Here is a 26568-nt window from a genome sequence, read left to right as displayed (position 1 = left end):
TCCCACTCCTATCCTGTTGCCGCCTCCTCTTTCATTATCTTTCCCGTCTCTGAAAGGTCACTTTGGATTAGATGGATGGCTCCGTGAAGGATCTCCAAGAATTGGATTCTCGTTGACAAATTCTCTTTCTCAAACATAACGATTACCCTCACCCCTTCAACGCTCCCATTACCTCTAACACTACCTCTAACACTCCTGGGCCTTTTTTTTTTCCTCCCAACGATCCTAAGAAAAGAAAAATTTCTAAGAACTAGGAAACTGCCCGCGCAGGGGGAGCCCAGACAGAACCGCCAGAGGAACCCTCTCGCCTCCCTGAAGCGGCCACATAGCTTCAAGGATGCCTTCAAAGTTTGCCTTTGTCTCTGATGAGGCAGCTACAAAGTTCATTGAAAGATAGTGACTTTGTAAATTGGTGAAACCCTTCTACAAATTATTTTTGCACGCCGTCTTAAGAAACTTAAAGAGTTTACACTCTTAGATCCAGTAATTCCACTTCTGGGGCACTATTCTAACAAAATAAGAAATACAGATTTAAAAAATTGTGTGGGCAAATATGCTTATCACTGTGATATTTACATAAAGCATAAAAGAAACAGCTTAAATGTCCACAATGAAGGAGTGGTTAAGTGTTCTATTATCATGAAACCATGGCAAGTGACGCCTAAGACTTTTAGGAATATGCAAGCAAAGAATTCAAGATATGACACTATATAAACAGTTTTCAAATACATAGAAAAACACTGACAAATGCATGAAATTTAGTAATGAGTGTCTTTGAATTACAGGCTTCCCAGGTAGCTCAGATGGTAAAGAATTTGCCCCCAGTGTGGGAGATCCAGGTTTGATCTCTAGATTGGGAAAATCCCCTGGAGAAGGGAATGGCAACCCACTCCAGTATTCTTGCCAGAGAATTCCAGACAGAGGAGCTTGGCAGGCTATAGTCTATGGGTCACAAAGAGTCAGACACTACTGCAAGGAGATCAAACTAGTCCATCCTAAAGGAGATCAGTCCTTGGTGTTCATTGGAAGGACTGATGCTGAAGCTGAAACTCCAATACTTTGGCCACCTGAAGAGAAGAACTGACTCATTGGAAAAGACCCTGATGCTGGGAAAGATTGAAGGCGGGAAGAGAAGGGGATAACAGAGGATGAGATGGTTGGATGGCATCACCAACTCAATGGACATGAGTTGAGCAATCTCTGGGAGTTGGTGATGGACAGGGAAGCCTGGCATGCTGCAGTCCATGGGGTCACAAAGAGTCGGACACGACTGAGCGACTGAACTGAAATGAACTGTGTTTGGGATGGGGAGAAATGTCCCAACTCTGCCTCATGTTTGGGGGCAACATGTGCCCCTCGGCCTTTTAAAATGCACATGGAGACCCTACATACAGTTTTTTGGGTTTTTTTTTAATATTTATTTATTTGGCTGTGCCAAGTCTTAGTTGCGGCACGTGGGATCTTTAGTCTTCATTGCAGCATACAGGATCTTTTAGTTGCAGTGCGTGGGATCTAGTTCTCAGACCAGGGTTCAAACCCAGGCCTCCTGCATTATGAGCGCAGTCTTAGCCACTGGACCACCAGGGAAGTCCCTACATACAGTTCTTGAATCCCAGCTTCTAGAGGTGGAGGAGGACAGGAGGAGAAGAGGGCAGCAGAGGATGAGACGGTTGGATGGCATCACTGACTCAGTGGACATGAGTTTGAGCAGACTCCAGGAGACAGTGGAGGACAGGGAAACAAGGAGTGCTGCAGTCCATGGGGGTCACAGAGTCTGACACGGCTGACTGAACACCACCACCAAGAGGTGGGACTCAGGAATGTGCATTTTAAGAAGCACTCCAGAAGTTTGCTCTGCACAACAGATTTTGAGAACTACTGCCCTGGGGGCCAAACAACCTTGGCCAATCAATATTCCTGTTTGCTCCCTTTCTCTGGGCAACATCTTGGGAGAAATCTATTCAAATAAACCCAGAAGGGAGTCTTCCTGTTTTCAAGGTCCCCAGGGCTTGAGCGTTGAGACAGGGTTGAGGGTGGAGGCGGGAGCTGCCCTGTATTTTCTTGCCTTCTCTGGTCTGCAGAACTTTCCTCCGCCCTTCTGCCCCACCCACGGCTGGTAGGAGGTTTGGAGGTGGGGGTGGGGGAGCGTCAGCACAAGCTTGTTATGAATAGGTCCTTTCTGAAGTCTGGCAGCCCGGAGTGGAGAGAAGACTTTTTTTGTTGGCTGTAGCAGTCAGCATAAAAGAAGGGCAGTACTGGGTCTCAAAGCCAGACTTCTGAGTGCAAAGTGACATCAAGTTCTGAGGGCAGACCCCCTGACCTTCTGTATAGGTCCAGCCACTGCATTCTCCGCCATGTTTTATAAAAAGCCCAACCCCAGCCCTGGTGATGAAGAGGGGGCAGGGTGGGGTCACAAGGCTGGAAGACTTTCATTTCCCTGTCACCCATCCTTCTCAGCCTGAATGTAGATAGGACCTGGGAAATGGGACCATTCACCAGACAGCTGACCAGGTCCCCAGCTTTCCATGAGTCCAGCTCCATTGTCTGTCACAGGATTTTCAAAGTTTGGAGCAAGAGGACAGGGAGGAAACTTCGGCTGGCTCAAGGGCATTGTTAAAATGACCTAAATTCACCAAGAACAGGATGCTGTAGGAAGTCCAGTAAACGGATCAGCTGAATTTGATCAAATAATTGAGGAATCTATGGGTAGGTGGTGGCTGTCCCTGTGGGTAGGTGGCAGAATCACATCAGACTTTAGAATAAAGTAATGATACAACTTTAACCCAGAAGAAAAAGTTGCGAAACCAACCCTCCTGAAGGAAACGAACTTGAATTTCCCTGTTTCCATTGTGACTGTAGAAAGGGCTCAGTTTATCTACTCAGAACTCTGATGGCCATCCTGGATACAGGCAGTCCTGGAAACAAGAGTATATAGCTCTTCTTTCCATCAGGTTTCCCTGGTGGCTCAGACAGTAAAGCATCTGCCTGCAATGCAGGAGACCTGGGTTTGAACCCTGGGTTGGGAAGATCCCCCAGAGAAGGGAAAGTGTACCCACTCCAGTATCCTTGCCTGGAGAACCCACGGACAGAGGAGCCTGGCTGGCTACAGTCCATGGGGTCACAAAGAGTCAGACATGACTTAACTGACTTTCGGGATCATGCAATTTCTGTTCTTTCCCAGGGCTGCCTTCCTGTCTGTTTATCTCTCCTTCAAGGACTATAAAAAGATGGTGCACATTAGATTAGGAATCAGTTAAAAATATAGCATTAACTCTGTCCTGAGGATAATCCCACGGCTTCATGGTGTTGTGGGAAAAGCAAGGACTTTGATGATATAAAGTTCTATGTTTAATTCCCTGCATTGTCCATCTTGGACAAATTACAGTTTCTGAGCCTTCAGGATCTACCTCTCATCTCAATCATGTGCTCCTAAACGCCGCACAGTGGAGCTGGGCTTGACTGCATTCATCATCCTAAACTATTGTCTAAAGAGTAGGAGAGGAGTCAAGGGAGAGCAGCTTTGACTGTGTGAGCAGGACTTTCTGCCAGAGACACATCAGCCTCTTTGCATTTCCTAAACCTGGGCTTTCACCACTCTGATGGGGAAATATGCACAATGAGTTCAGGCCCTGCATCTGGTTCCCTGTGACCATGTGATAGAAAGAAACCTCAGGGCTTTCCAGGAAATGAGTCTGGTCATCAGGCTGCTGAAAACAAGCAGATGAATAATTGATCAACTCAAATCCGCGTCTCCAAAGATCACCGATAAAATTGAGCCAGCCATCATCCTATTTCAAGAAAGCTTGCTTCTCTGGCTAAGAAATCAGAAAATGCAACTGAAGAACATTACACTTCTGACTGTATCTAAAGATTGCATGCAGCTCCCAAATTGTTATTCATAGAACGGATTCTCTCTCTTTACATTCTAGCTGGGACCCCATAGCTGCTTCTGTTATTTCATTGGTCCCTGGAGCCTTCACAAGTGATTTTTTTTATTCATATACCTTTTTTCCTCTGAACCAATCTAGCTTTTTCTTCTAGTTTCATTTTTCCTATAAAAACAATCTTTATTGAGACATCCCTGGCGGTCCAGTGGCTATGACTCTGTGCTTTTGCTGCAGGGAGCGCGAGTTCCATCCCTGGTATGAGAACTAAGATCCTACGTGTTGTGTGGCATAGTTAGAAGAAAAAAAAATGTATTCATTCCATTTAGTTTTTGTTTTTAATTTTTCATTGAAGTGTGCTTGTATTATACTGATATACAATATTATATGATACTGAAGCTGAAGCTCCAATACTTTGGCAAGCTGATGCAAAGAGGTGATATAACTGGAAAAGACCTTGACGCTGGGAAAGATTGAAGGCTAAAGGAAAAGGGGGTGGAAGAGGATGAGATGGTTAGATAGCATCATGACAAAGGACATGAATTTGACCAAACTCCAGGAGATAGTGGAGGACAGAGGAATCTGGCGTGCTGCAGTCCATGAGGTCGCAAAGAGTCAGACGTGACTTAGAGACTGAACAACAGTGAAAATATGATGTGTTACAGGTGCCCAATATAGTGATTCACAATTTTTAACGGTTATACTCCATTTATAGTTACTGTAAAATATTAGCTATATTTCCCATGTTGTACAATATATCCTTGTAACTTACTTTACACATAATAGTTTGTACCTCTAAATTCCTTACCCCTACATTGCCCCCCTTTCTTCTCCCCATTAATAACCATTAATTTGTTCTCTATATCTGTAAGTCTGTTTTTACTTTTTGTTATATTCACGAGTTGTATTTTTTAGATTTCACATATAAGTGATATACAGTATTCATCTTTCTCTGACTTAATTCACTCTAAGTGAATTAGTGAATAATACTCTCCAAGTCCATCCATATTGCTGCAAATGGCAAAATTTCATTCCTTTTTTATGGCCGAGTGGTATTTCATTGTATATATAATACCACATCTTCTTTATCTATTCATTTGTTGCTTCCATATCTTGGCAACTGTAAATGATGCTGCTATGAATATTGGAGTCCATATGTCTTCTCACAATTCCATCTAGCTATAATCAAACAACTCCAGAAAATGTCTCAAGATTTATTGTAATAAGTATATACTGCCTCTTTCTGTTTTTGTTGTTCTTAAGTGAATTTATTTATCATTAGCTAGAATAATGTCTATTGTTTCTTACAAGCAGCAGCAAGATACTATTGAAAGAACAGGAAATGAAGTCAAAAGATTTGTATTCTTTAATTCTGGCTGTTACTGGTTTGATGATCATGAAGAAATCACTCAATCTCCTATTCATTCATTCAGTGCCTAATTTGTACTAGTCACTAACCTACGTGCTGTGAACACAAAGATACTTAAAACACATTTTCTGTTCATAAGGAATTCATATCTAGCAGTGTAGAAAAGTGGGAAATGCAATGATAAAAGATTTATAAAACATGAGGATTCAGAGATGAGACACATAATACAGATGGGAGCTGGAAATAGAAGAGATCAGATACATTACAGGAATCTCAGGGATTTTTAGAAGATGAGTAGGAGCTAGCCGGAAGCTTTCCTAGTGGCTCAGCAGTCAAGAATCTGCCTGCCAATGCAGGAGATGCAGGTTTGATTCCTGGGTCAGGAAGATCCCCTGGAGGAGGAATGGCAACCCCCTCTAGTAGGCTTGCCTGGAAAATCCCATGGGCAAAGGAGCCTTCCTGGTGGGCTACAGTCCATGGGGTTGTAAAGAGCCAGACATGATTTAGCAACTAAACAACCACAAGGAGCTAGCTTAGCAAAAGGGGCAGGAGCATATTCCAGACAGAGGGTCTCAACTTTGGGCAAAGGCATGGACTCAAAGTTCAATGCTATTGACATAAAAGTTCAAAGTGGTGGGAGGACATGAACAGAAGAGGACCAGGTCATGAAGCACATTGGATGTTACATTTAATAACTGAGACTATCAGTGCTTATCAAAGAATATGCTGCAGTACACTGATGTGTCATTTACTTTTGACAGGGGTGCTGTCAAAGCTTTATCAGTGTATAAAATGTTTTTTTGATACATAATTTTTGATGTGATTAGTTAAGCTAAAATAAGCCAGCAAATAGAGGCAAAGCATAAAATGAGATCAAAGACAGACTATGTGTTTAGCAAACATTTAAGGTCTTTGTGGCTATGTAGCTGGACTTCCCTGGTGGCACAGGGGGTAAGAATCCACCTGTCAATGCAACGAATGCAGATTCAATCCCTGTTCTGGGAAGACCCCACAGCTGTGGAGCAATTAACCCCACGTACCACAACTGAGTCTGTGCTCTAGTGCCCGAGAGCCACAACTACTAAGCCCCGAGATGCAACTGTGAGAGCCTCCGCGCCTAGAGCCCGTGCTCTGCAACGACAGACGCTATCGCGATGAGAAGACCGTGTACGGCAACAAAGAGTAGCCCCACTCACCACGACCACAGAGGACCCAGCGCGGCCAAAAATAAACAAACAAATACACGGCTCAGTGGTTAAGAAATTTGCCTGCCCAAGCAGGCGACAAGGATTCCCAGGGTCGGGAAGATCCCACATGCCTTGAGCAAGCAGCTATGCCGTGGCTGGAGGGAAACAAGGATGGATTCCCTTGCTGACTCCTTTCCCAAGCAGATGCTGGTGAGGGAGCTTCCCCTTCCCCCACACTACCCTCTCCCCCACTTCTGGGCCACTGAAGAGGTTTAGTGGGGGTAGTTTTGATACAATCAACAAAGCCTCAGGCCTCCAGTGGCTTTCATTGCTGTGATTTAAGAGGAACCTGTAAGCAACTCACAAGGTAGTGCCTCTGGGGGGTGGGTGGAGAGGACCGTGGTTTGATGGGGGAGACCAAGGAGAAAAAAACACCTCAGCTTAGTATCTCTAATCCCTTAATTGGAGTAAATCATTTCAATGTCGTAGCCTCACCGTGGTTAGAAGTGACAAAGTGAATGTTACAAAAAAAAGAGAAACTTTTAGTTGCTGAGAAACATATTGGCTCATCAGTTTGCTGTGATCATCGCTGGCATGGTTGGTTGGGGCCCTTTAAGGCTGAGTGACCCGTTCTGGTCACACAGCTCTGAAGAGGGAGTGCCTGCGGAGGCAAGTGTGATCAAGAATTGTGTCCACGCCGTCACTCAGCAGCCACCGTTAGACTGAGGCCATTCATCCAGTCAGGTGAGGTGGGCCACAGCATACACCCACACTACACCAGCTCAACAGTGCACTTCAAGGGAGGCGGCTGTGCCTTCTGGTCTCACATGAACTCTCATTCTGTATCTTCACCTGCAATTGTGGTCCCCACCCGTATCCCTCAGCATGTGGAAGCTGGCAACTCCTACTGTATTACTTATTAAAAGAATGTTTTGTGGGGGCCATGCCAGGCAGCGTGTGAGATCTTACCTCCCCAACCAGGGGTGAACCTGTGCCCTCTCCAATGGAAGCACGATGTCTTAACCACTGGACCACCAGGAAACTCCTAATCATGCTGCCAGTTATTATTGGCTGTACTTCACTTTTGCATGCTTTAGAATTTTTCATGAACTTGTTTATTGGCCATGCTGGGTCTAAGTTGCTGTGAGAGGGCTACTCTCCGGTTGTGCTTCTCATTGTGCTGGCTTCTCTTGTGGAACGTGGGCTCCAGGGCACCTGAGCTTTTGCAGTTGCAGCCCTCAGGTACTAGAGCACAAGCTCAGTAGTTGTGGCACATGGGCCTAGCTGCCTCGAGGCATGAGAGATCTTCCCGACCCTGGCAATGTGTGTCCCCCGCATTGGCAGGCAGACTTAGCCACTGGACCACAAGGGAAGGCCTCCTGTAGATTTTTCCAAAAAGAGTTATTTATTGGCTGTGTTGGGTCTTCATTGCCACACCCGAGTTTTCTCTAGTTTGGGCAAGTGTGGCGCAAGGGCGTCACGTCGTGGTGGTTTCTCTTGTTGCGGAGCACAGGCTCTAAGGCTAGTGGGCTTCAGCAGGCACATGGGCTCAGCTGGCTCTAGTCCTCAACAACGTGGTCTCGGTAGCGGAGGGGCACAGGTTTAGCAGCTTTGAGGCATGTGGGATCTTCCTGGACCAGGGATCGAACCAGTGTCCCCTGCATTACAAGGCAGATTCTTAACCACTGGACCATCAGGGACACCTTTCTTTAGATTTTAAATCTTATTTCACTTAATTCCTCCAGGTAATATCCTCCTGCTAACCTGAACTTCCTGACATGTTCATACAGTAGCCAGGTGGACCACCTTCATGTGTCCCACTATAAATGCTTAGCTCCATGAACACAATTTAAATCTACTGCTGGTTTTTAAGGTGGGAAACAAGATAGCCAGGGAATGCACTTAAAATAAATTTTAATAACTTGGTGGCCACATAGAGAATGGAATCAAAAAGGAGTATAACTGGTTGCAGAAAGACTGACTAAAGCTGTTGCCTTGCTGCAGGTGAGCAGACTGTCCCCCCAGGACTCTCAACTGAAAGGAAACTAGCAATCTATCTGTCATGAACTGTCAATCAGAATCTAAAGCTAAAAAGATACCCAAGGTTGAATGAGTAATCCGAGGGCAAGGACTTTGAAGTCAGGCAAAGTGGGGTTCAAAGCCCAGCCCAACCACTTAGATGACTCATCTCTGACAGGACAGAAAACTCCCCAGGCCCAACAGTAAAGTGGGAATGCACCCACCTAAAGTGCTTAGGTGGTTAATATATGGGAAATATTATCTTGAATCTTTTTTCCCTAGATGACACATAAACTCAGAATAGTCCAATTAATTTGAAATACTTAAGTTTAAGCTGGGGGCAACAATAAAGAAATATGCCAAAGTGTAAAAAAGAAAAACTGGTGATTATTAGTGTGAAGAATGGAGAAACAGTGGAAGCTGGGGCAGTTAACGTGAATAAAATTCTAAGACTGAAATTAGGAAAAAGCATCAAGAGGTCAATTTAATAATTTTTAGAGTTGTTTTTAACTACCAGATAGTACTAACAAATCTGAAACATTTTGACAGTTATTTCCATTTATCTACTTAAAGGTTCCTTCTATCTGCTCATCCCACCCTGCTGACCATTCTACACCCCCAAGGAGATCCGTGATGAGGGTCAGCCTGGAACATTCAGTTCCACAGAAAACAGACGACGACAAGTATCTAATTGCTTGTGATTAGGGAAAAAAACCCATCTCTTCTTCTTGCCACTGGAATTCAAGCTATGATAAAGGAGACAGAAAGACAGTGAGTTCGAGTGAAATGTTTACATTTATATTGAAATATGCACTAAAACAGAATGAGTTCTACTGGTCAATGAAACTTTGCCAAAGCGGAATCACAAAACTTCCGTTGGGGAGGTCCAGTCAGCTAGCAGCAGTGATCCTCAAGCAGGAACACCAAGGAGAAGCCTGGGTGACCCCAACCCCAAAAGCCTCCTTTGAAGAGACTCCAATTCACTTCTCCCACATGCACCCACACAGATTTAGGAGCATAGCCACGCTCCTCATTTTCGTATATCTTTAGTTTCTTTTTTGCTGCAATAAATATAAAATTGGCAATGCTCATACACCACAGCACAGACAATATCTCAGGCTTTAGCATACAGCTGTAAACAGTGACTAGGTTAAACAAATAAAAAAGGAAAAGACAGTTGAACATTACTTGTAAATGACAACAGAATTCCTAAGAGCAGGATATGAGCTACTCAAGATTTGTTTCGGTGGGTTAAGGTTACTGACACAAAATTCAGCTTTGGACCTATGTCTGGACTTGAGGTGGTAGCCAGTACACTGCCTGTAGCAGTCTAGAAATGCGTGGGGAACAAAACATGACCCAGCTCACCTCTGGCAGTACACCTCCAGCCTGCCACACTCAGGACAGGGCTGCAGAAACCTCCACAGTGGCGTCACAAGCTGCCGTCTAGTGTAGCAGGAATGGGTGGGCAAAGGAATGGGAATGTGCTGGGAGACCAACAGAAAAACACCTCGCTGGCTGCCTGCAAAACTGGCTCCTTAATCACAAGGACAATTAGGATGTTTCACTTGGACAGTTCATTAAACTTCATATATACGTGTGTTTGTGTGTGTATATATATTTTATATATATATATATATGAACTCTAAAGATTAGGCATTAAGTTCTGTCACGGCAGCAAACTGGGGTGTCAAATGAAAAAAAAACAGATGAACACTTTTTGCCTAAAGCAGTGCAAAGAAAGCTGCAAGAAATGAAAGTGGACTCAGTATCTGCACTGTTAGCAATGGGGCTGACTTTTATTTCAAAGGCTAGTGGTTCAAATACTATTGCTCGAATAGCTCTGGAAAATATAAAATGTAGTAACATCCAAGGTTTATACACAGAAGCAAAGGAGCTGAAGGCCAGCTGACAAAGGGATATGTGACTCTCAGTCGAGAGAAGCTAAAAGCACATGCTGCAGGAGTGACCTAATAGGGTTTGGACCGTACCCCCATCTCTGACAACAGAAAAAGACCTGGAGAGGAAACAGTCTTTTCACACATAAAACTGTGGCTTAATTAATTCTCCTTCCTAGAATTATACCTCAGCTAAGAAAAAAAAAATCTGTCCTGAAAAACTCAAGAGCCTGGGCTACTAAAAATAAGTAGGAAAATTTAATATACTAAACAAGTTTAGTAAACATCACATATATTTTCAGTTGTTAATGAAGACATGATACATTCAAAAGTTTTTTTTTAAGACCAAAAAAAAAAAAAAAAGACCCCACAAAATACCTAGAAAAAGCCTTGACGAGAAAAAAAAAAAATCTGCCCAAGTTCTATCCCTTTCAATCAGATGTGGCTCTTAGCACAAACCACAAATACCCCCTCCAACACACAACAGCAATATCATGTACCTTGCAAGCCAAGTATGAAACATACACCTTAGTTACTGAACTTGAATGTTAAGCTGAATCTCTGCAGAGCCCATCTGGATGGGTTACTTCAATATCCACCTGGTCCAGTTTAAAGTATTTGTTTGTAGATCCAGTTTGTATATATTCCATTGGTATACGAAATAACAGACCACCTGCTCCTATTATTTTTTAAATGGCAGTTCTTGTAGCTCATCAAACCATTAAGATTACAAAGAGCTCTCTTGAAAGAAATTCACAGATGAACATATATTCAGGAGAAATCCTTAAGGTTACACAAACTTTTTTTTTTTTTAACTAAAATAGGGGGGATCAAGTAGAATGTTTATTCTGAAGAGCAGTTTCACTGTTTCCCCATGAGAAGAGGCCAAATTTTTCTGGACTGATAATTTAAAAACTAAGCCAAGAAAAAAAGCCAGGTCTTGTGGAGTTGGAAACACAGTTCCAATTTTTTCCCCCTAAAAGAAGGAAAACTGTTAACAGGTTTTAAGGGAGAAACAAAAACATAACCAATCAGAACTCTGAATATGGACAGCACTACACAGACTCTATAGCACAGAACACCACACAAGAATGAGTTACACATCAGTAATATCATAAGAGTAACTGGCTGGGGACTTACACTTCCAGCAACAGAGCTCCTAGGTTAAAAATGTGTTAAAAGCTTGTAATGTCAACAAGGACCCCCCCAAAAAGAGAGGGGATGAGGGAGAATAGAGGAAAGGCTGCATGCATGGGTCTATTACAGACATGATATTCAGCAGCATAAAAATAATACCCTCAACAGAGTCCCCCCAAATGGGGCCAAACCTATTTTTCACTGCTAAGCATGGGAAGGATTAAGAGTGGAACAAATTCACTAGTGACTATAGCATCTCCCATATTTGAATGACAAGCACGTTCAGCTGATGCTATATGTTGCTACAACATTGAGAATATGTATGAGTAAAGCAAAATAAAAAAGACTAAATAATGAACTTTAACAACTGGAAAAACATCTGTTTTAAAGCCAAGTAGGTGTGACTCTAATCATTATTATATATGACATAATCCATACAAAGAAAGGCCAAGCATCTTCATTTTGTTCAGTACTTAGGCTTGATGTTTTCCTAGGAAAAACAGTGATAATTCAAAGACTGTATCACACATATAACTAAAAAGTCCCCTTCTGGTTTCAAATGAATTTAAACAACCATCTTCCTTGGCTAATTTTTCTCCTGTGTAAAACAAACCTTCTATGTACAGGACCAGTTTAAATCCCTCCTCCCCTTCAAACACTAGATAGGAACATTCAGGAACATTCGACAATGCAAAGTGCCTTAAGAAAGAGAAGGATTCTGTAGTGCCAGTGATAGAACTGATCTGAGGAGGCTGGGATGCTAGGAACACTGATGGGAGCCAGTCAGGCAATGGTGGTTTGTTTTTCCTCAGGTGTTTCCTCCAACAACTGCATGATCAGTTCATGGAGGGGTTTGCAGATCTTTGCATAGCCACCCCCTGTGAGATGCAGAAAATCAAACATGTCGTGGCAGGAGATGGCACCGTCCGAGTGGACGAAGCCCCCGTCTGTGTCCAGGAGCTGAACGTTGGCGAGCTTCGGCAGGGAGACCTTGAGGAGCTGGTTCACCTTGGCATTCTTTTGCCTCAGGGGGTTGGGCTTCTCACCTCGAGGTAACAAACCCTGGGGAAGAGCAGAGAAGAATATGAGAAGACGCACTGTTTTTCTCTACTTACTTGTGATTTCAAATATCCCTGGGACTCTCCATTTAGCATTTTTCATACCTTTGATTTCTGAAACACTGGACTAGGCCCATCTTAATGAAAGTTCTCTGACTATTCCTGCTTGGTTTCTTTCCAGGTTCCTCCTCCTCCTCCTGTCCCTCAATTACTGGTATTCCTCAGGGTCTTGTCCTTGGGCCAGTGTTCTTCCCATTCTACACACTTTAGCCCAGATCACTTCCATAGCTTCAGAACTCTGACTGAACATCCAGGTATAGAACCAAACTTGAATGTCTCTCAGGCACTCCTAACTCAACATGTCCAAAAACCATTTATCATCTCCCCTAGACTACGTTCCTCCCACATTGTCTATGGCAACTGTTCTTTCAACATCCCTGAGTCTCTCATCCCATAAACCTTGTCTACTTATTGTTAAATCACTCAGCTTTTACATCCTAAATATTTTTCCAATCCATTCTTTTTTTCTGATTATAAACAACATTGTTATTTATCACTACTCATCTCAATTAACGTAAAAATCTCCTGACTGACCATCCTCCCTTCAGTAATATCTTCCCTTCAATTCATTCTCCAAACAGTCCGCCATATAGTTAGAATATCTGGCTCAAACACACATCTATTCATCAATTGCACCTGAAATCTCCCTAGTACACATAAGAAACAGAGTTGGAACAGGTGCTGTTTTGATGAATCAGAGCCACGTACTATCTGGTAGTACGAAGAGAGATGTGGCAGGTACAAGATGAGTCTGGAATATCCTGAATGACAGAAAGTAAAGAAGTATCCCTCCCAAAATGTGGGGCACGGTCACAAGCATACAGCAGCCAGGTAAAAGGGACTTCCAAATGGCCAAATCTAAGATAATTTGAAGTGTGCTCTAAGTATAAAACATGTACCAGATTTCAAATGTTTAGTACTCTCCCAAGATACATACATTAGGGAACTCTGCTCAATGTTATGTGGCAGCCTGGATGGAAGGAGAGTTTAGGGGAGAGTGGATACAAGTATATGCGTGGCTGAGTTTCTTCGGTGTTCACCTGAAACTATCATAACATTGTTAATCGGCTATACTCCAATACAAAACAAAAAGTTCAAAACAATAAACAAAACAGAGATGTAGCCTAACTACATTTTAAATGTAGTTACTTGTTAATGATCTAATATATTTTTCAGCTAAATCAGGTGTCTGTCCTTCTCCTATAGTAAATAAAAGCTGGCTCTTATATGCAAGAGAAGGTTTTATCATCTCAAACTAGAAATGGCCTTTACAGATAACTGATCCTATTATAAGACTGTCAGAAATCCCCAACCAACCTTTTAGCTGGTTTACAGCTCATGATGCCACAACAGCAAGTTGTTGTTATTTAGGCAAAAATGTTGCCACTTGTTTCTCCTACTGGGTTTGATAAGAGGTCTTATTTCATAAAAATGGGTTTTCCGTAGGCATTCTACTAAAAGAACAAGAAAAGTTTTATGCCCAAAGGAAGTACTTACTCATGTCTACTTTAAATTTTTTCAGCAAAACGCTGGGCTTTTATTTTCAATTTGCTGTGTGACGGTACAGTTCCAAAGAGAGCTACAGAACTATGAATATGATACACCAATATCTCCTTCTATCCCTGTTAAGTGCAAATGAGGTCAACCCTAAATCCTAGTTTATATGACAGTTAAAAGTGCAAGGTTCTACATCTAACAGTTAACAAAAAGCAGCCCTCACTGTTGGCACATCAAAACTTGGCTGAGATATAATGAGCGACTAGGAAGGATAGTCAGCGACCAACAAACAAATACGCTGTTCTGACTTTCAGAGAATGTCACAGCAGTTAAAGCCATAAAAATGTTAAGCTGCAAAAGCAGAGCGCCATGCCTACTGGGACTGTCAAGCAAGGATGAGAAAAGTAATGTGTATTTTGTGGAACATTTTCCTTAATAAATATGTATCAAGGGTACGCCATGTGATCTGTGATTTTTCTCTGTAGTAAGTGGTAATTGCTAATGTAAAAGGAGACAAAAAATTACAATCCTAATTCCTTTACCATGTAATAATGATTTTAAATTCATTTCCTTTTCTAATTTGCATATTCACTTTCAAGCAATTCCAAATATAATATACACTGTTTAGTATTCAGACTTTTCGCTTAAATAATACTGTAAATTTTGTATGCACACAGACCTTGTAATTGTCACATGATTAGTGCTATTACATTCAATGACTTGTATAATCATTCTCCCATGGGGTTGATTATTTAGGTTATTTCCAATGTTTTAGTATTGTAGATAACACCACTGTGTATCAAACTCAAAAGCCTGGCTGAAACAAAGAATATTTAAGGAGGATTTATTTAGCAACATTCAGGCAACAAGTGTGTCCTAAGCAACTACAATGTACCAGCCACTGTACTTCAGAGATGGGACTCTTCACCACAATGTAATCCTTTCTGGAATAAGGCAGGATCTAAACAAGGAAGTTAATTAAATACCACGTAATCAAAAAACAAGACCTGGCTCCCCAGAACTCTGTTATAATATCCAAACTCCTAACATGGGAACTGTGGCCTCTTTCTCCAAACTACCCCAGACCTGAACTTTATTCCATGATAACCTTCAATTCTTCCAGTACATTCCTTCACTCACCCAACAAATACACACATGACGAAGTCTTTGATCATTTCCTTCCTTCCTTCCTCCCTCCTCCTCCCTTTCTTCTCTGTAATACTTTCTCTTCTTTCATTTCTCCGTTTGTCTGGAGACCAGTGAATTTTTAAAAAATTTTTTAAAACTCAGATGTCAACTTTTACATATTTATCCTGCTATGTCCATCCACCAGCTCCTTGAGAGGGACTACATCTTACTCATCTCTAAATGCTCAGGGCCTAGGAGAGTGCCTCGTACATAGTGATTCTCACACTTTTTTTGAACAAATCAATACCTTAATAACACTTATCTCATTAAAAAACTGAATCTATACCAGATTTTTCAAAAACATGTTTTTAGCTGGCTAAGAATGTCTTACAGGTAAACTTTAACACTGAAACAGACAGCTGTTTACCCCTGAGATCATAAAGACAATGCTTTTAATTCTACAGAGGGTAGCATTTCCTGATGGGGTGAGGTTATGAAGCACAGATTTTCTTCCTGATGGAATCTCTGATATATTAAAGAAGTCAGAGATCCTGATAAATACACCACCTTTACTATATTAACAATGGAATAAAACAACAGATCTAGGCTAATCTAAACCCAGCTCTAATGAAAAGAGAATTCAGGGGACTTCCCTGGTGGTCCAGACTAAGACTCCACGCTCCTGATGCAGGGGTCCTGGGTTTGATCCCTGGTGAGGAAATTAGATCCCACATGCTTGCAACTTATCAAAAAAAAAAAAAGATCCCTCATGCTGCAACAAAGATCAAAGATCCTGAATGCCGTAACTAAGATTCCATGCAATCAAATAAAGAAACAGTAATAAAAAAAGAGAACCCAGGACTAGAAAAAATGTCATACGCATTTAAAAAATTATCAGAAGACCAGAAGACTTAAAGGGAAGAAAAAAAAAACTAAGACTACCTTAGGCAACAAAGAGGACTTATAATTCTAAATAAGGATGAGCAAAAAAAAGATAATCCCCACAGCTGATTCTAGGAAATGATGAGACCCGTAAGACAATGGCACATATCAGACAAGAGCTTCTCAGGAGCATTATAAGCTGCTTCCAACCTGAAGATTCTTTATATTCATGAATGATCCCGTTTCTAAAAAGACACCTCATCTTTACTTTAAGATATTGAGGTCTCCACCCACCCAAAGACCACATACCAATACAATGATTTTGGCCTGTGGCTGCCTTGTGTTGATGAGCTGTACGATGGCCTCGATTCCACCTGCCACTTCCTCTGCTGTATTTTCATGGTTGTTTGTTCCTACCCAGACAACAATGACCTGTAATTGAGGGAAGGAAGAAAAGATACCCAGGCATAAAGCAATGTCCACTAGTTAGCTGAAAATCTTATTTCTAAAATCAAAGAAGGAAAGATGAACTGCTCAAATGGTTAACTTCAACAAGGCAGGCATCTTAAAACAGTAATGTAGGCCTCATATATATTAATATCAGGATAAATTCCAAACAGAGCAATACGTAAGTGGTAAAGTTGTGCTAGGAAGAGACGGGAAATTTTATCATTGTGGAGTTGGTAGTTAATCTCTTAAAATCCAGAAACTATACAAAAAAATAAAATAAATTTAACTGTATAAAAATAAAACCACTGCATGTCAAAAAACAGTGAAATAAGAAACATGGGAGAAAATATTAGTAACATTGAAAGACTCTGGTAGATGTAACCTTCTAGAAAAAATAAAAATAAATGTACCCAAGGGAGGGTACTGGGTATAAAAACACAGTTCTACTTAAGGCAGAGTCAGTGGCATGCAGGCTGGATATAGTTTTCTGAAGTATTTCTGCTTTAACAAAATTTTCTACATGGTGACTCTTATCCGTAGACGTACATCTTACTACGTAACCCGACAAAGTAACTTCCACCCAGCACCAAAGGAATATGCATGAGTTCTTCTATTAGAAAGGCAACGACAAAATACTTTCTACTACAGAAACTGTTGTCAGTGCCTCAGTTTTGTTCTCTTTTTGTTGTTTGGGGTTGGAAAAACTTATATGCAGCATGCCAACTCAGGACACTGATAATTTGATAAGGTACTGGGTACATGTTTGCGCTGAACATTTGTTCACATCTGTTTCAAATTTCCTTTAGAAGAACTTGGAGGCCGTGATTACCAATCTGTTTGTGTGTTAAATGAATCCAAAATTACTTCCTCGAGTGAATCACAGCCCTGCTCCAATGGCCCACCTCTGAGCACTTTCCTCCCCTTACTGCTTCGGGTCCACAGAACAGCAAACCTCATTAGCATCAAATGTCTTCCAACAGCAGACGAAGATAATTGTAACAATAACAATTTCAAGTATGAGCCAAAAAAGCAATACACTGATCCGTAATTAAGCATGTATTTGGAATGTTCTTAATGATAAAATCATCTACCTTAAAAAGGCATGAAGCCAAGAACAACAATGAAATAATGGTTTAAAGAAGCAATTGAAAAAAAAGTTTAACCACTTAACTTTTTAATTTATTTGGCTGAGCCAGGTCTTAGTTGTGACATGTGGGATCTAGCTCCCTGACTAGGGATCAAACTCATGCCCCCTGCTTTGGGACCATGAAATCTTAGCCACTGGACCACCAGGGAAGTCTCAGAAGCAATTTTTCTTAAAAACTACCAGTTTCTGACAATTTAACTCTCTGCAAAAGACTTAAGGTGTTTTTTTTTTTTTTTTTTTTAAAAAGCTTCATTTTACCTTAGGTTTAATATTCTCCAGTTCTCCATTCTTTAGCCTCCATAAAACATGTCTTGTTGTATCTCCCCCAATTCCAAAATTTAGTGCATGAAGTGGGGAAAAAAGCTCTCGCCATATCTAAAAAGAGAAAAATTCATTTATTTAAGCTAAAAGTATTGGGAAATAAAATCCCTCAACTGCAATGTATTGTGAGGCATTTGAAATAACAGCTTCCTTTTTCTGTATTCAAATATTAACACCCCAAGTGGTATGCTCTCAACTGCGGAAAGCGCTTTGTAACTCAGTTCTCAGTGCAGCATTAGGCCTCAGCTCAAGACCTGAGTCTCAACGCAGAGGTTGTGACCATTTAAAGAGGTACCAACATTTATAATTAAGCAGTCAACTCAATAAATTCATCTTTCCCTTTTTTAAATCATTTAAAAGAAATGAGGTGAAGTAGAAACATGAGACGAAAAAACTTAGGAGTGCTAAACACAAGAAGAAGCCTATCTTTTCTTTTAAATTTCCCTTGGAAGAATGCTTAAACAGATTCAAAAGTTCACCCCAAAAATACATAAAATTTTAAAATGGTAAAGCACAAATAATAAGAATTGAGAATCACAGCTAGGACAAACAAAAATGAGCAAATACAAGCAAAGAAATAGTAAAATGCAAGAATTCAAAGTCATGACTAGGACAAATATAATGTGAGGCTTCTTGGAAGCCAATGGAAAAAGGGGAGTGTACTAATAAATAATGCTACATTTCCAGTCTCGTGCTTGATGGCACCAAGAATCCTGTCAAGTAGGTCTCATTTCCCTTCTAACTCTGGATTAGAGTGGAATGGATGCAGTCTGCTGCTGACGGATGTGCTGACATCAGCAGCCAAGGACCACCCGCGCCCCTTCACTTTACCTCGCACTGCTGCAGCAACTGTACCATGGAGTCCCCCACAAACAGGACATCCGGCTCTTTGTCTTTGCAGTCCAGGACAAATCTGTTGTGCTGGTGTGAAGAAGAAAGAAAACTCAGAAGCTGGCATTTCTTTCCCCGTGAGATTTCTCGGCTTAGTCGGAACAGTTGTCCGACCAGCTACTCTGTTATTAAGCATTCTCTTTGGTCTGTCCGTGAGGCTGATTCCTCTCAACTGCGATTAACTGCTGGATCCTACTGAACTGATCATTCTCGTGTGCTCAAGAAAATCGGAACATTGCAGAAACCCGAAGAGAAAAACACATTCCCTCTTTATTTTTTCTTAATAAAGCTTATCTTTTCCTCCAACTCTCATGAAGAACACGTCACACATATGAAAACCTGAAGTAACACAATGACTACCTGTACGCACTCCACCTACATTCAACATTTTCCCATATTTGCTGTATCTCTGTGCGTCTGCTGAAACACTGATTCTTCACCTTTAAATATTCCACATGCTAGGACTTCCCTGGTGGTCCAGTGGTTAAGAATCTGTGCTCCCAATGCAGGGGTCCAGGTTCCATTTCTGTTCATAGAACTAGATTCCACATGCAACTAAGAGCTCACATGCCACAGTGATGATTGAAGAACCCACAAGCCACAACTAAGACCTGGCGCAGCTAAATACATTTTTTTTAAAAAATAAATATTTCACAAGCATCTCCTAAGCATAAAGGTAGTCTACTGTAAAGCCACAGAACCACTATCAATACATCTAAGAAAATGAACAATAATCCCACAACTAATATTCAATCTTTACAACGGTTCCAAGAATTGGATAAAGTATTTTATATGTATCTATTTTTTAAACTAGGATCCAATCAAAAGGCATGCATTTTATTAGAATGATTTTAATATGGTCTTTGAAAATGTCTGCTAACCTCTCAAGGTGAGATGTTGGCAAACTAAGAATCAGGCTTTTTCAGTCTAATCCAAGTTTCTAGGCTCGGGTGACCTAGCCCAGGCATGCTTCTCTCTGCTCTTAAGGTAAAAAGATTTTATTCATTGATGTTAAACCAAAGACATAGTTTAAGTTGTTATATTCATCCCCGAAACAAATTAACACAATGCTTTAGCAGGTCTCTAACCCAGTTCTATAGAAAGGTCCAAATGCGGTTTCTTCTTCTCAATTGCTACATTCAATTCTTCTTCCCCTAGGAGAAGGCAAGGGCACCCCATTCCAGTACTCTTGCCTGGAAAATCCCATGGACAGAGGACCCTGGTGGGCTGCAGTCCATGGGGTCACGAAGAGTCAGACATGACTGAGCAACTTCACTTTCACTTTTCACTTTCATGCATTGGAGAAGGAAATGGCAACCCACTCCAGTATTCTTGACTGGAGAATCCCAAATATGGCGGAGTCTGATGGGCTGCCGTCTATGGGGTTGCACAGAGTCGGACACGACTGAAGTGACTTAGCAGTAGCAGTAGTAGGAATTAAGGTGGAGATGCTACTTAAGTATTTCTGCTGATAGCACAAGTGGAGATGACACTGTGCTGAAACTGAGATATTCCACTGCGACTGGTGAAAATACAAAAACATCTCTGGAAATAATTTGACAATTAAGACATCTCTTCTTAATTGGACAGGATTTAGGATAGCTTTTTCTTTTTTCTTGTGTAAATGATTTTTTTTTTTGCGTATGTGTATAGGTTCATGTCTTGTGTAAACAATTTTTTAAAAAATATATGTTGCCAAGGCAAGCACTTTAAAGTGGTTTTTTTTTTTTTGGCTGTGCAGTGTGGTGGGATCTTAGATCCCCAACCAGTGTTCAATCATTTTTTAAAATGTACTATTATTTCAATAGTGTTTTTAAACTTGAGGGATAAGATAAGCAAGAATAAAACTTCAATTTCACTGAGTAGTGCTCTTTCACATCATGTCATCTCTCTGTGGGTACTCAGGTATCAACTACTACTCAACACCAACAAAAAGAGCTCATGTTTAAAGAATATCATGGAATTTAAGCTCTGCTGTTCTAATTGTTTCAGTCCTTTACATTTTCTTTTTAAATAGTTGCAATGACCTTCGAAAAACAGAAAAGATCAAAGCAAAATACCTATAGCCCTACCATCTTAACCAGTACCTATTAATGTTTTGGGGTATCTTTTCTCATCATTTTTTCACACATTCCCCATTCCTCCCCTGCCTTAAAATAGCTGAAACATACGCACATCTTCTTCTGGCAACACAGCTTTGAGGACAGAAAAAACCTATGTGCAAATTCTAGCTTAATTACTATCTGGTCAGTGACCTTAAGCAAGTACATAACCCAAGTCTTCCACATCTGCTGACAATTCTGTTTTAGAGTTGTAAAGATGCGAGTTCCATAAAAGGGACCCAGCTTTTTGCTAGCACCCAACAGGCACTCAATAAATAGGGCCATTATAATTGCATATAATATTATATTAAAAACATTTTTCTATGTGGCTACATGATTTCCATAATCATAATTTTTAAAAAATTTTATCACATAAATTAAAAGAAAAATATTCATTTACTTATTTGGCCAGGCCACACAGTTTGTGGGACTTTAGTTTCCCATCAGGGATTGAATCCAGGCCCTTTGCAGTGAGAACATGGAGTCCTATCCACTGAACCGCCAGGGAATTCCCTATAACCATAGTTTCTAACACTACTTAATATCCTACTGACACATCCAGTGAGACATGCATTTTTTTTTTTTAGCTCTTTTCCTAATGAAAGATTTGCCAGGAACCTCCTATTGACTGAGATGAAGAAATTTACATGTGGTTTTTTTTTTACATATTGGTAAGTTTTAGGTCAAAGATGAACACTTTTATGGATCTTGGAGATATTTCCAAATTCTTAACAAAATGGCCACTGGCTGTATCTATACTGACTCCAGCATGTATAAGATCTCATTTTACCACAGTCACACCTGTACTGGTCATTAATATTTCCCTCTCCCTCCTTCTTCTCCTCACTGTTTTAATCTGTGCCTTCTGGAAACAAAAAATTAAACAGTTCTTGTCATGCTCATTGAGATATTTATCTAGTATATCTGAGGATATTTTTACTGATGATACAACAAAAATATCAGTGTGTCATCTGTAATATTTATTGAAAATACTTTTGTCAGTCTGCTGCTGCGCCTTCTTTAGCTGGTTACTGTTTTGATATGATTTGCTATTAAATTTGTCTACAGTCAAGTCTTTTAGTATCACCCCCCCAAAAACACTTTTTACTATGGAAAATGTCAAGCGTACAGGAAAGCAGAGAGGGCAATACAATGGGTCTCCATATATCCATCACCAATTACAGCAATCATCTAACTATGGCCATTATTAATTCAACATTTCAGAAACTACTGCCCCACCTCATTCGCAAGTTACTTTGAAGCAAACCAAGGATGGAGCATTTCATGTATAAAAATTTCAATATGTAACTCTTAAAAGACTAAAAAAATTCACTAACAAAATACCAGTTCTACTCTTCTAAAATCAATAGCAGTTCTTTAATATCAACAAATAACTAGTGTTCAAACTCAATGTAACAAAATTTTATGTTTTTTTAAAATCAGGGTCCAGACAATTTGTCTCCTAAAATCCCTTTTAATGTACAGGTTCCACCTCCCTCAGTCACCACCTTCCAAACTATTTTTTAAGGAATATGACTGTCTGACCTATAGAATCTTAGGTCATCATCTAATCTCCATAGTCTGGACTCTGTTGACTGCATTCCTGTGGTGGTGGTGGACATGTTCATTGGTTCCAGCTACTTCTAAATATGTCGTACTTAAGTCTAGATTAAGGATGGATAGTTTGGCAATACTCCATGAGTATCACTTTAATACTTGTTTTAATCATTATTTTTTTAAAATGTTTTGTTTTGAAATAATTTTAGATCTACAGAAGATCTGCAACGATTGTACAGTATTTGTACATATGCATGGCACATCTGTCAAACATAAGACATTACATTAGGGAATACTAGCAACCAAAATAAACTGCACTCACACCTCACTAATTTTTCCACTAATGCCCATTTCCTGAATCAATCTGGGATATTACGCTGAATTTAATCTCATATCTCTTTTAGTCTATTCCAATATGGGACAGTCTCTTGATTTTTCCTTTTCTTTCATAAGCTCAACACATTCAGCTGTGCTCAGGTGTTCTGCAGATGGTCCTTCAGTTTGGGTCTGTCTGATGTCTTCCCATGAATAGACTGAGGTTATGGATTTTTGGGGAATACAACGACAGAGGTAATTGCCCCTGTTTATCATATCAGTGGGTACATGATACCAACATGACCTACTGCTGGTGATGTGAACACTGATCACTTAGGTAAGGTGGTGTTTGCCAGTTATCTCCACTATCAAGTCACTATTTTCTGTTCCACACTCTGTTGGAAGCAAAACACTAAATTCAGCACCAGTTCCTAGAGGGAAGGGTATCAAAAAATGTGCAGTCATATGTTAAAGCTACCAAAGTAATTTACAAGGAGATACTAAGCAAATATATTGTTTCTCCCGAAAGCTGTGTCACTAATGTTAGGATTCCTCAGTGGATCTTGCCTACAGTACTGCAGTGTCCTATCCATGGTTTTCTTTCTCCTCCTTCCTTCTATATTTATTTAAAATATTCTGTAAAGAAGATTTTGCCCTCCTATTTATTCATCCATTCATTTATTTACAGGGAATGGATTAATGAATACTCATTCTTAGCTATAAGCCAATATTATCAATTATTATTTTGCTCAAATTGTCCAGCACTGCAGTTTGGGTGCTCTTTCCGGTCTGCTGCAGGTGGTCAGAGTTACTGTCATCAATGAGAAAAACAAATACTGTGTGCATTCTACGCGCTGCACTGGGGACCCATCACTTCAGCGGTACTTCTACTGGCCACCTTTTTTTCCATCCCCGTTCCCTTTTCTTTCCCGAGTAGTTCCTTGCTTTCTTTCACTGTAAGATGTTCCAGGCCCATCTTTTTATTTTCTTTGCCTCAGCTATAAAAATCAATGATTTCTCCAAAGAGCCCTGGTTCCTTTCACTGGAGAACTGTATTTAAAAGCCAAGATCTAGGTGCACAATATATTTTACTACAAATTAGTCCTTTCATATTATACAAGCTTTTTAAAACAAGTTAAAGTCATGTTCTTCTTTCATTTGACTATCTATCTTTTTTCCCAGTCGGTGCTAATTATTTAACGTCTGCTAAATTTACGCCAGAAACTACACACACACAAAATAAATAAATCAATCTAGCTTTATTACTATTTTTCAGTAAACTTATAAATGACCTAAGTGCCCATCAATGAGAAAATGAACAACCCACTGTGGTATTTTCACATAAAGCGACAAAATACTAAAGAGAAAAAAAAAATGTATCAATTATAGCTATACTTTTAACCTGTATGATATACTGCAGAAAAAACACATTCAGAAAGATACTGAAAGATAAATAGGAAGATACTGTTTACATAGTTTAAAAACATGCAAATATACTAAATTCACTGTTTAGAGATTATATATGTAGTATTTAAATACATGGAAAAAATTTAGGATACTGGGGAAGTAGGAAAGAGAAAGAAATGTGATAAAAAATTTAGGATACTGGGGAAGTAGGAAAGAGAAAGAAATGTGATCAATGTGGCATATGTGGGGAACACAATTCTTTCAGCAATGCTGTAGATTTTAGAGTGAGAAGCAAACACACAGATGCTCAGAATATTTCATAATACCTTTTTTTAAAAAAAAAATTGTATGTATTTATTTGGCTAAACTGGGTCTTAGTTGCAGCATGGGGGATCTAGTTCCCTGACCAGAGGTCAAACCGAAGTCCCCTGCTTTGGGAGCACAAAGTCTTAACTACTGGACCACCAGCGAAGTCCCCATTATACTTTCTGAGAGACATAAACAAATGAGAAAGATTAAGAAAGAACAACCAAGTAATTGATCCATAGAAGAACACTCAAAATAAAAAACTACCACTCAAAATGTAATAGCTAAAGGCTGATTTTTAAGCCCAAGAAGACAAAAACAGAAAGCAAATACAACTATGAAAAGTACAAAAACAATCATGAAATACTAAAACAGGAAACTCTGCAGACTTCAAATCATATAGAACTTGTTAGTTCAAAAGGTAATATGGTTCAAAACAGATAAAGTGATAACACTTTATTAAAAGTAAGCTACAAATACTGCAAAAAAAAAAGTGCTGAAAAAAACCCAGTGGGACAAAAAAAAAAGGGGAAAAAAAACCCGAAAACAAAATAATAGGACATATTAAGAAGGCAACGGCACCAGAGATTGAAGGGATTCCCACTTGCTAAACCTGGGACAACCTGACTCTCAAAATTACAGTGGATTATAACCCACTTGAATAAAGTAGGAACCTGCGAATCTATATTATAACAAATTAGGACTGGTTTAGGGCAACACTATTTTAACCAAGTGATCGAAGTCAGTACCACCAATGAGACAAACCAATGTCAAAATGCTTTCTATGTGATGCATGGAAGACTACTTCCCTGATATTCCTGCCAAAAATGTATAATCTGAACCCTGATTACGAGAAAAGAAGACAAACTCAAACTGAGGGACACACCACAAAATAAACAGCCTACACAAATGGTCAAGTCATGAAAAACAAAGGCTAAGAAACGTTTCTGATTAAAGGAGAATAAAGAGATATATGACAACCAAACGCAATGTGCGATCCAAGACTGGGAAGAAAACTGACATAAACAACAGACAACTGAAGAAATCTGAATATGGGCTCTGCATTAGGTTAACAGTATGGTGGTTTAGTCGCTAAGTCGTGTTCGACTCTTACAATCCCATGGACTATAGCCCACCAGGCTCCTCTGTCCATGGGATTCTCCAGGCAAGAATATTGTAGTGGGTTGCTATTTCCTTCTCCAGAGGTAAGAGTATCCTGTCAGTGTAAAATTTCCTGATTTTAATAACCATACTGCAGTTATGTGAGAGAATGTTCTTTTTCTTAGAAAACACGCAAATATTTAAGGGTAAAGGAGCATCATGAAGACTGCAACACAGTTTCAAATGATTGAGAAAAAATAATAAGTTGGTAAATAGTATAAACAGACACAGACAGAATAATTATGCAGATACAGCAAAATGTTAACTAACAAGTGGCAAATCTAGATGAAGGATATAAAAAGTTCTTTCTAAACTGTTTGTAATACTTGTTGCATACTTATGAACTTACTTTGAAATTTAAAAAAGCTTAAAAAAAAATAGAAACCTCGCTATCTACTAAAATTAACAAAGGGCAATGAACATGCTTTAAAATATTCCTCAGTTCCAACATCACATGGTGATTAGAATGATATCTCTAACATAAAATTTTTATTTACAGTAATCAGTTCTTGTTGACCATTAGAAACACCCTTTCGTAGCTTTGGTCAAGGCTCTAAAAATCGAAGAGATTCGCCCTTGTGAATAATAACATGTGCACCTCCTTTACCTGAGACATCCATCTGTCGTCTCCTTGAATATCTTCTGCTGCATGTGGAATGGCTGCTGGGTTTGAGTCTCCTTGGCTCATTCTACACCTGAGGGAAAAAAGGTCTATGTCATGTTTTGTTCACTGACAGGAATGTCTGTTATCGCTTACTTAAATATCACATGTCAGGTTTTATACAAGAATTA

The 26568-nt window shown here is 40.0% G+C and overlaps 1 protein-coding gene across 1 annotated transcript in view; it reads right to left on the bottom strand.

Annotated features, from left to right (window-relative positions):
* Positions 1 to 8917: 8917 nt before the first annotated feature.
* Positions 8918 to 26568, bottom strand: part of PAFAH1B2 (platelet activating factor acetylhydrolase 1b catalytic subunit 2) — a 28524-nt gene continuing 10873 nt past the window's right edge. Inside the window, exons 2-6 of the mRNA XM_052652273.1 lie at positions 26384 to 26471; positions 18869 to 18958; positions 17975 to 18091; positions 16429 to 16551; positions 8918 to 12556 (exon numbers count right to left, since the gene is read on the bottom strand). Of these exons, the coding sequence (XP_052508233.1) occupies positions 12278 to 12556; positions 16429 to 16551; positions 17975 to 18091; positions 18869 to 18958; positions 26384 to 26464 (690 nt within the window). The 5' untranslated portion in view covers positions 26465 to 26471 and the 3' untranslated portion in view covers positions 8918 to 12277. The remainder of the gene's footprint in view (positions 12557 to 16428; positions 16552 to 17974; positions 18092 to 18868; positions 18959 to 26383; positions 26472 to 26568) is intronic.

This window comes from Budorcas taxicolor, chromosome 15, assembly GCF_023091745.1.
Source record: "Budorcas taxicolor isolate Tak-1 chromosome 15, Takin1.1, whole genome shotgun sequence".
Taxonomy (NCBI): Eukaryota; Metazoa; Chordata; class Mammalia; order Artiodactyla; family Bovidae; genus Budorcas; species Budorcas taxicolor.
The sequence above is the reverse complement of the archived record's forward strand: the minus strand, read 5'-3'. Positions and strand labels throughout refer to the sequence as shown.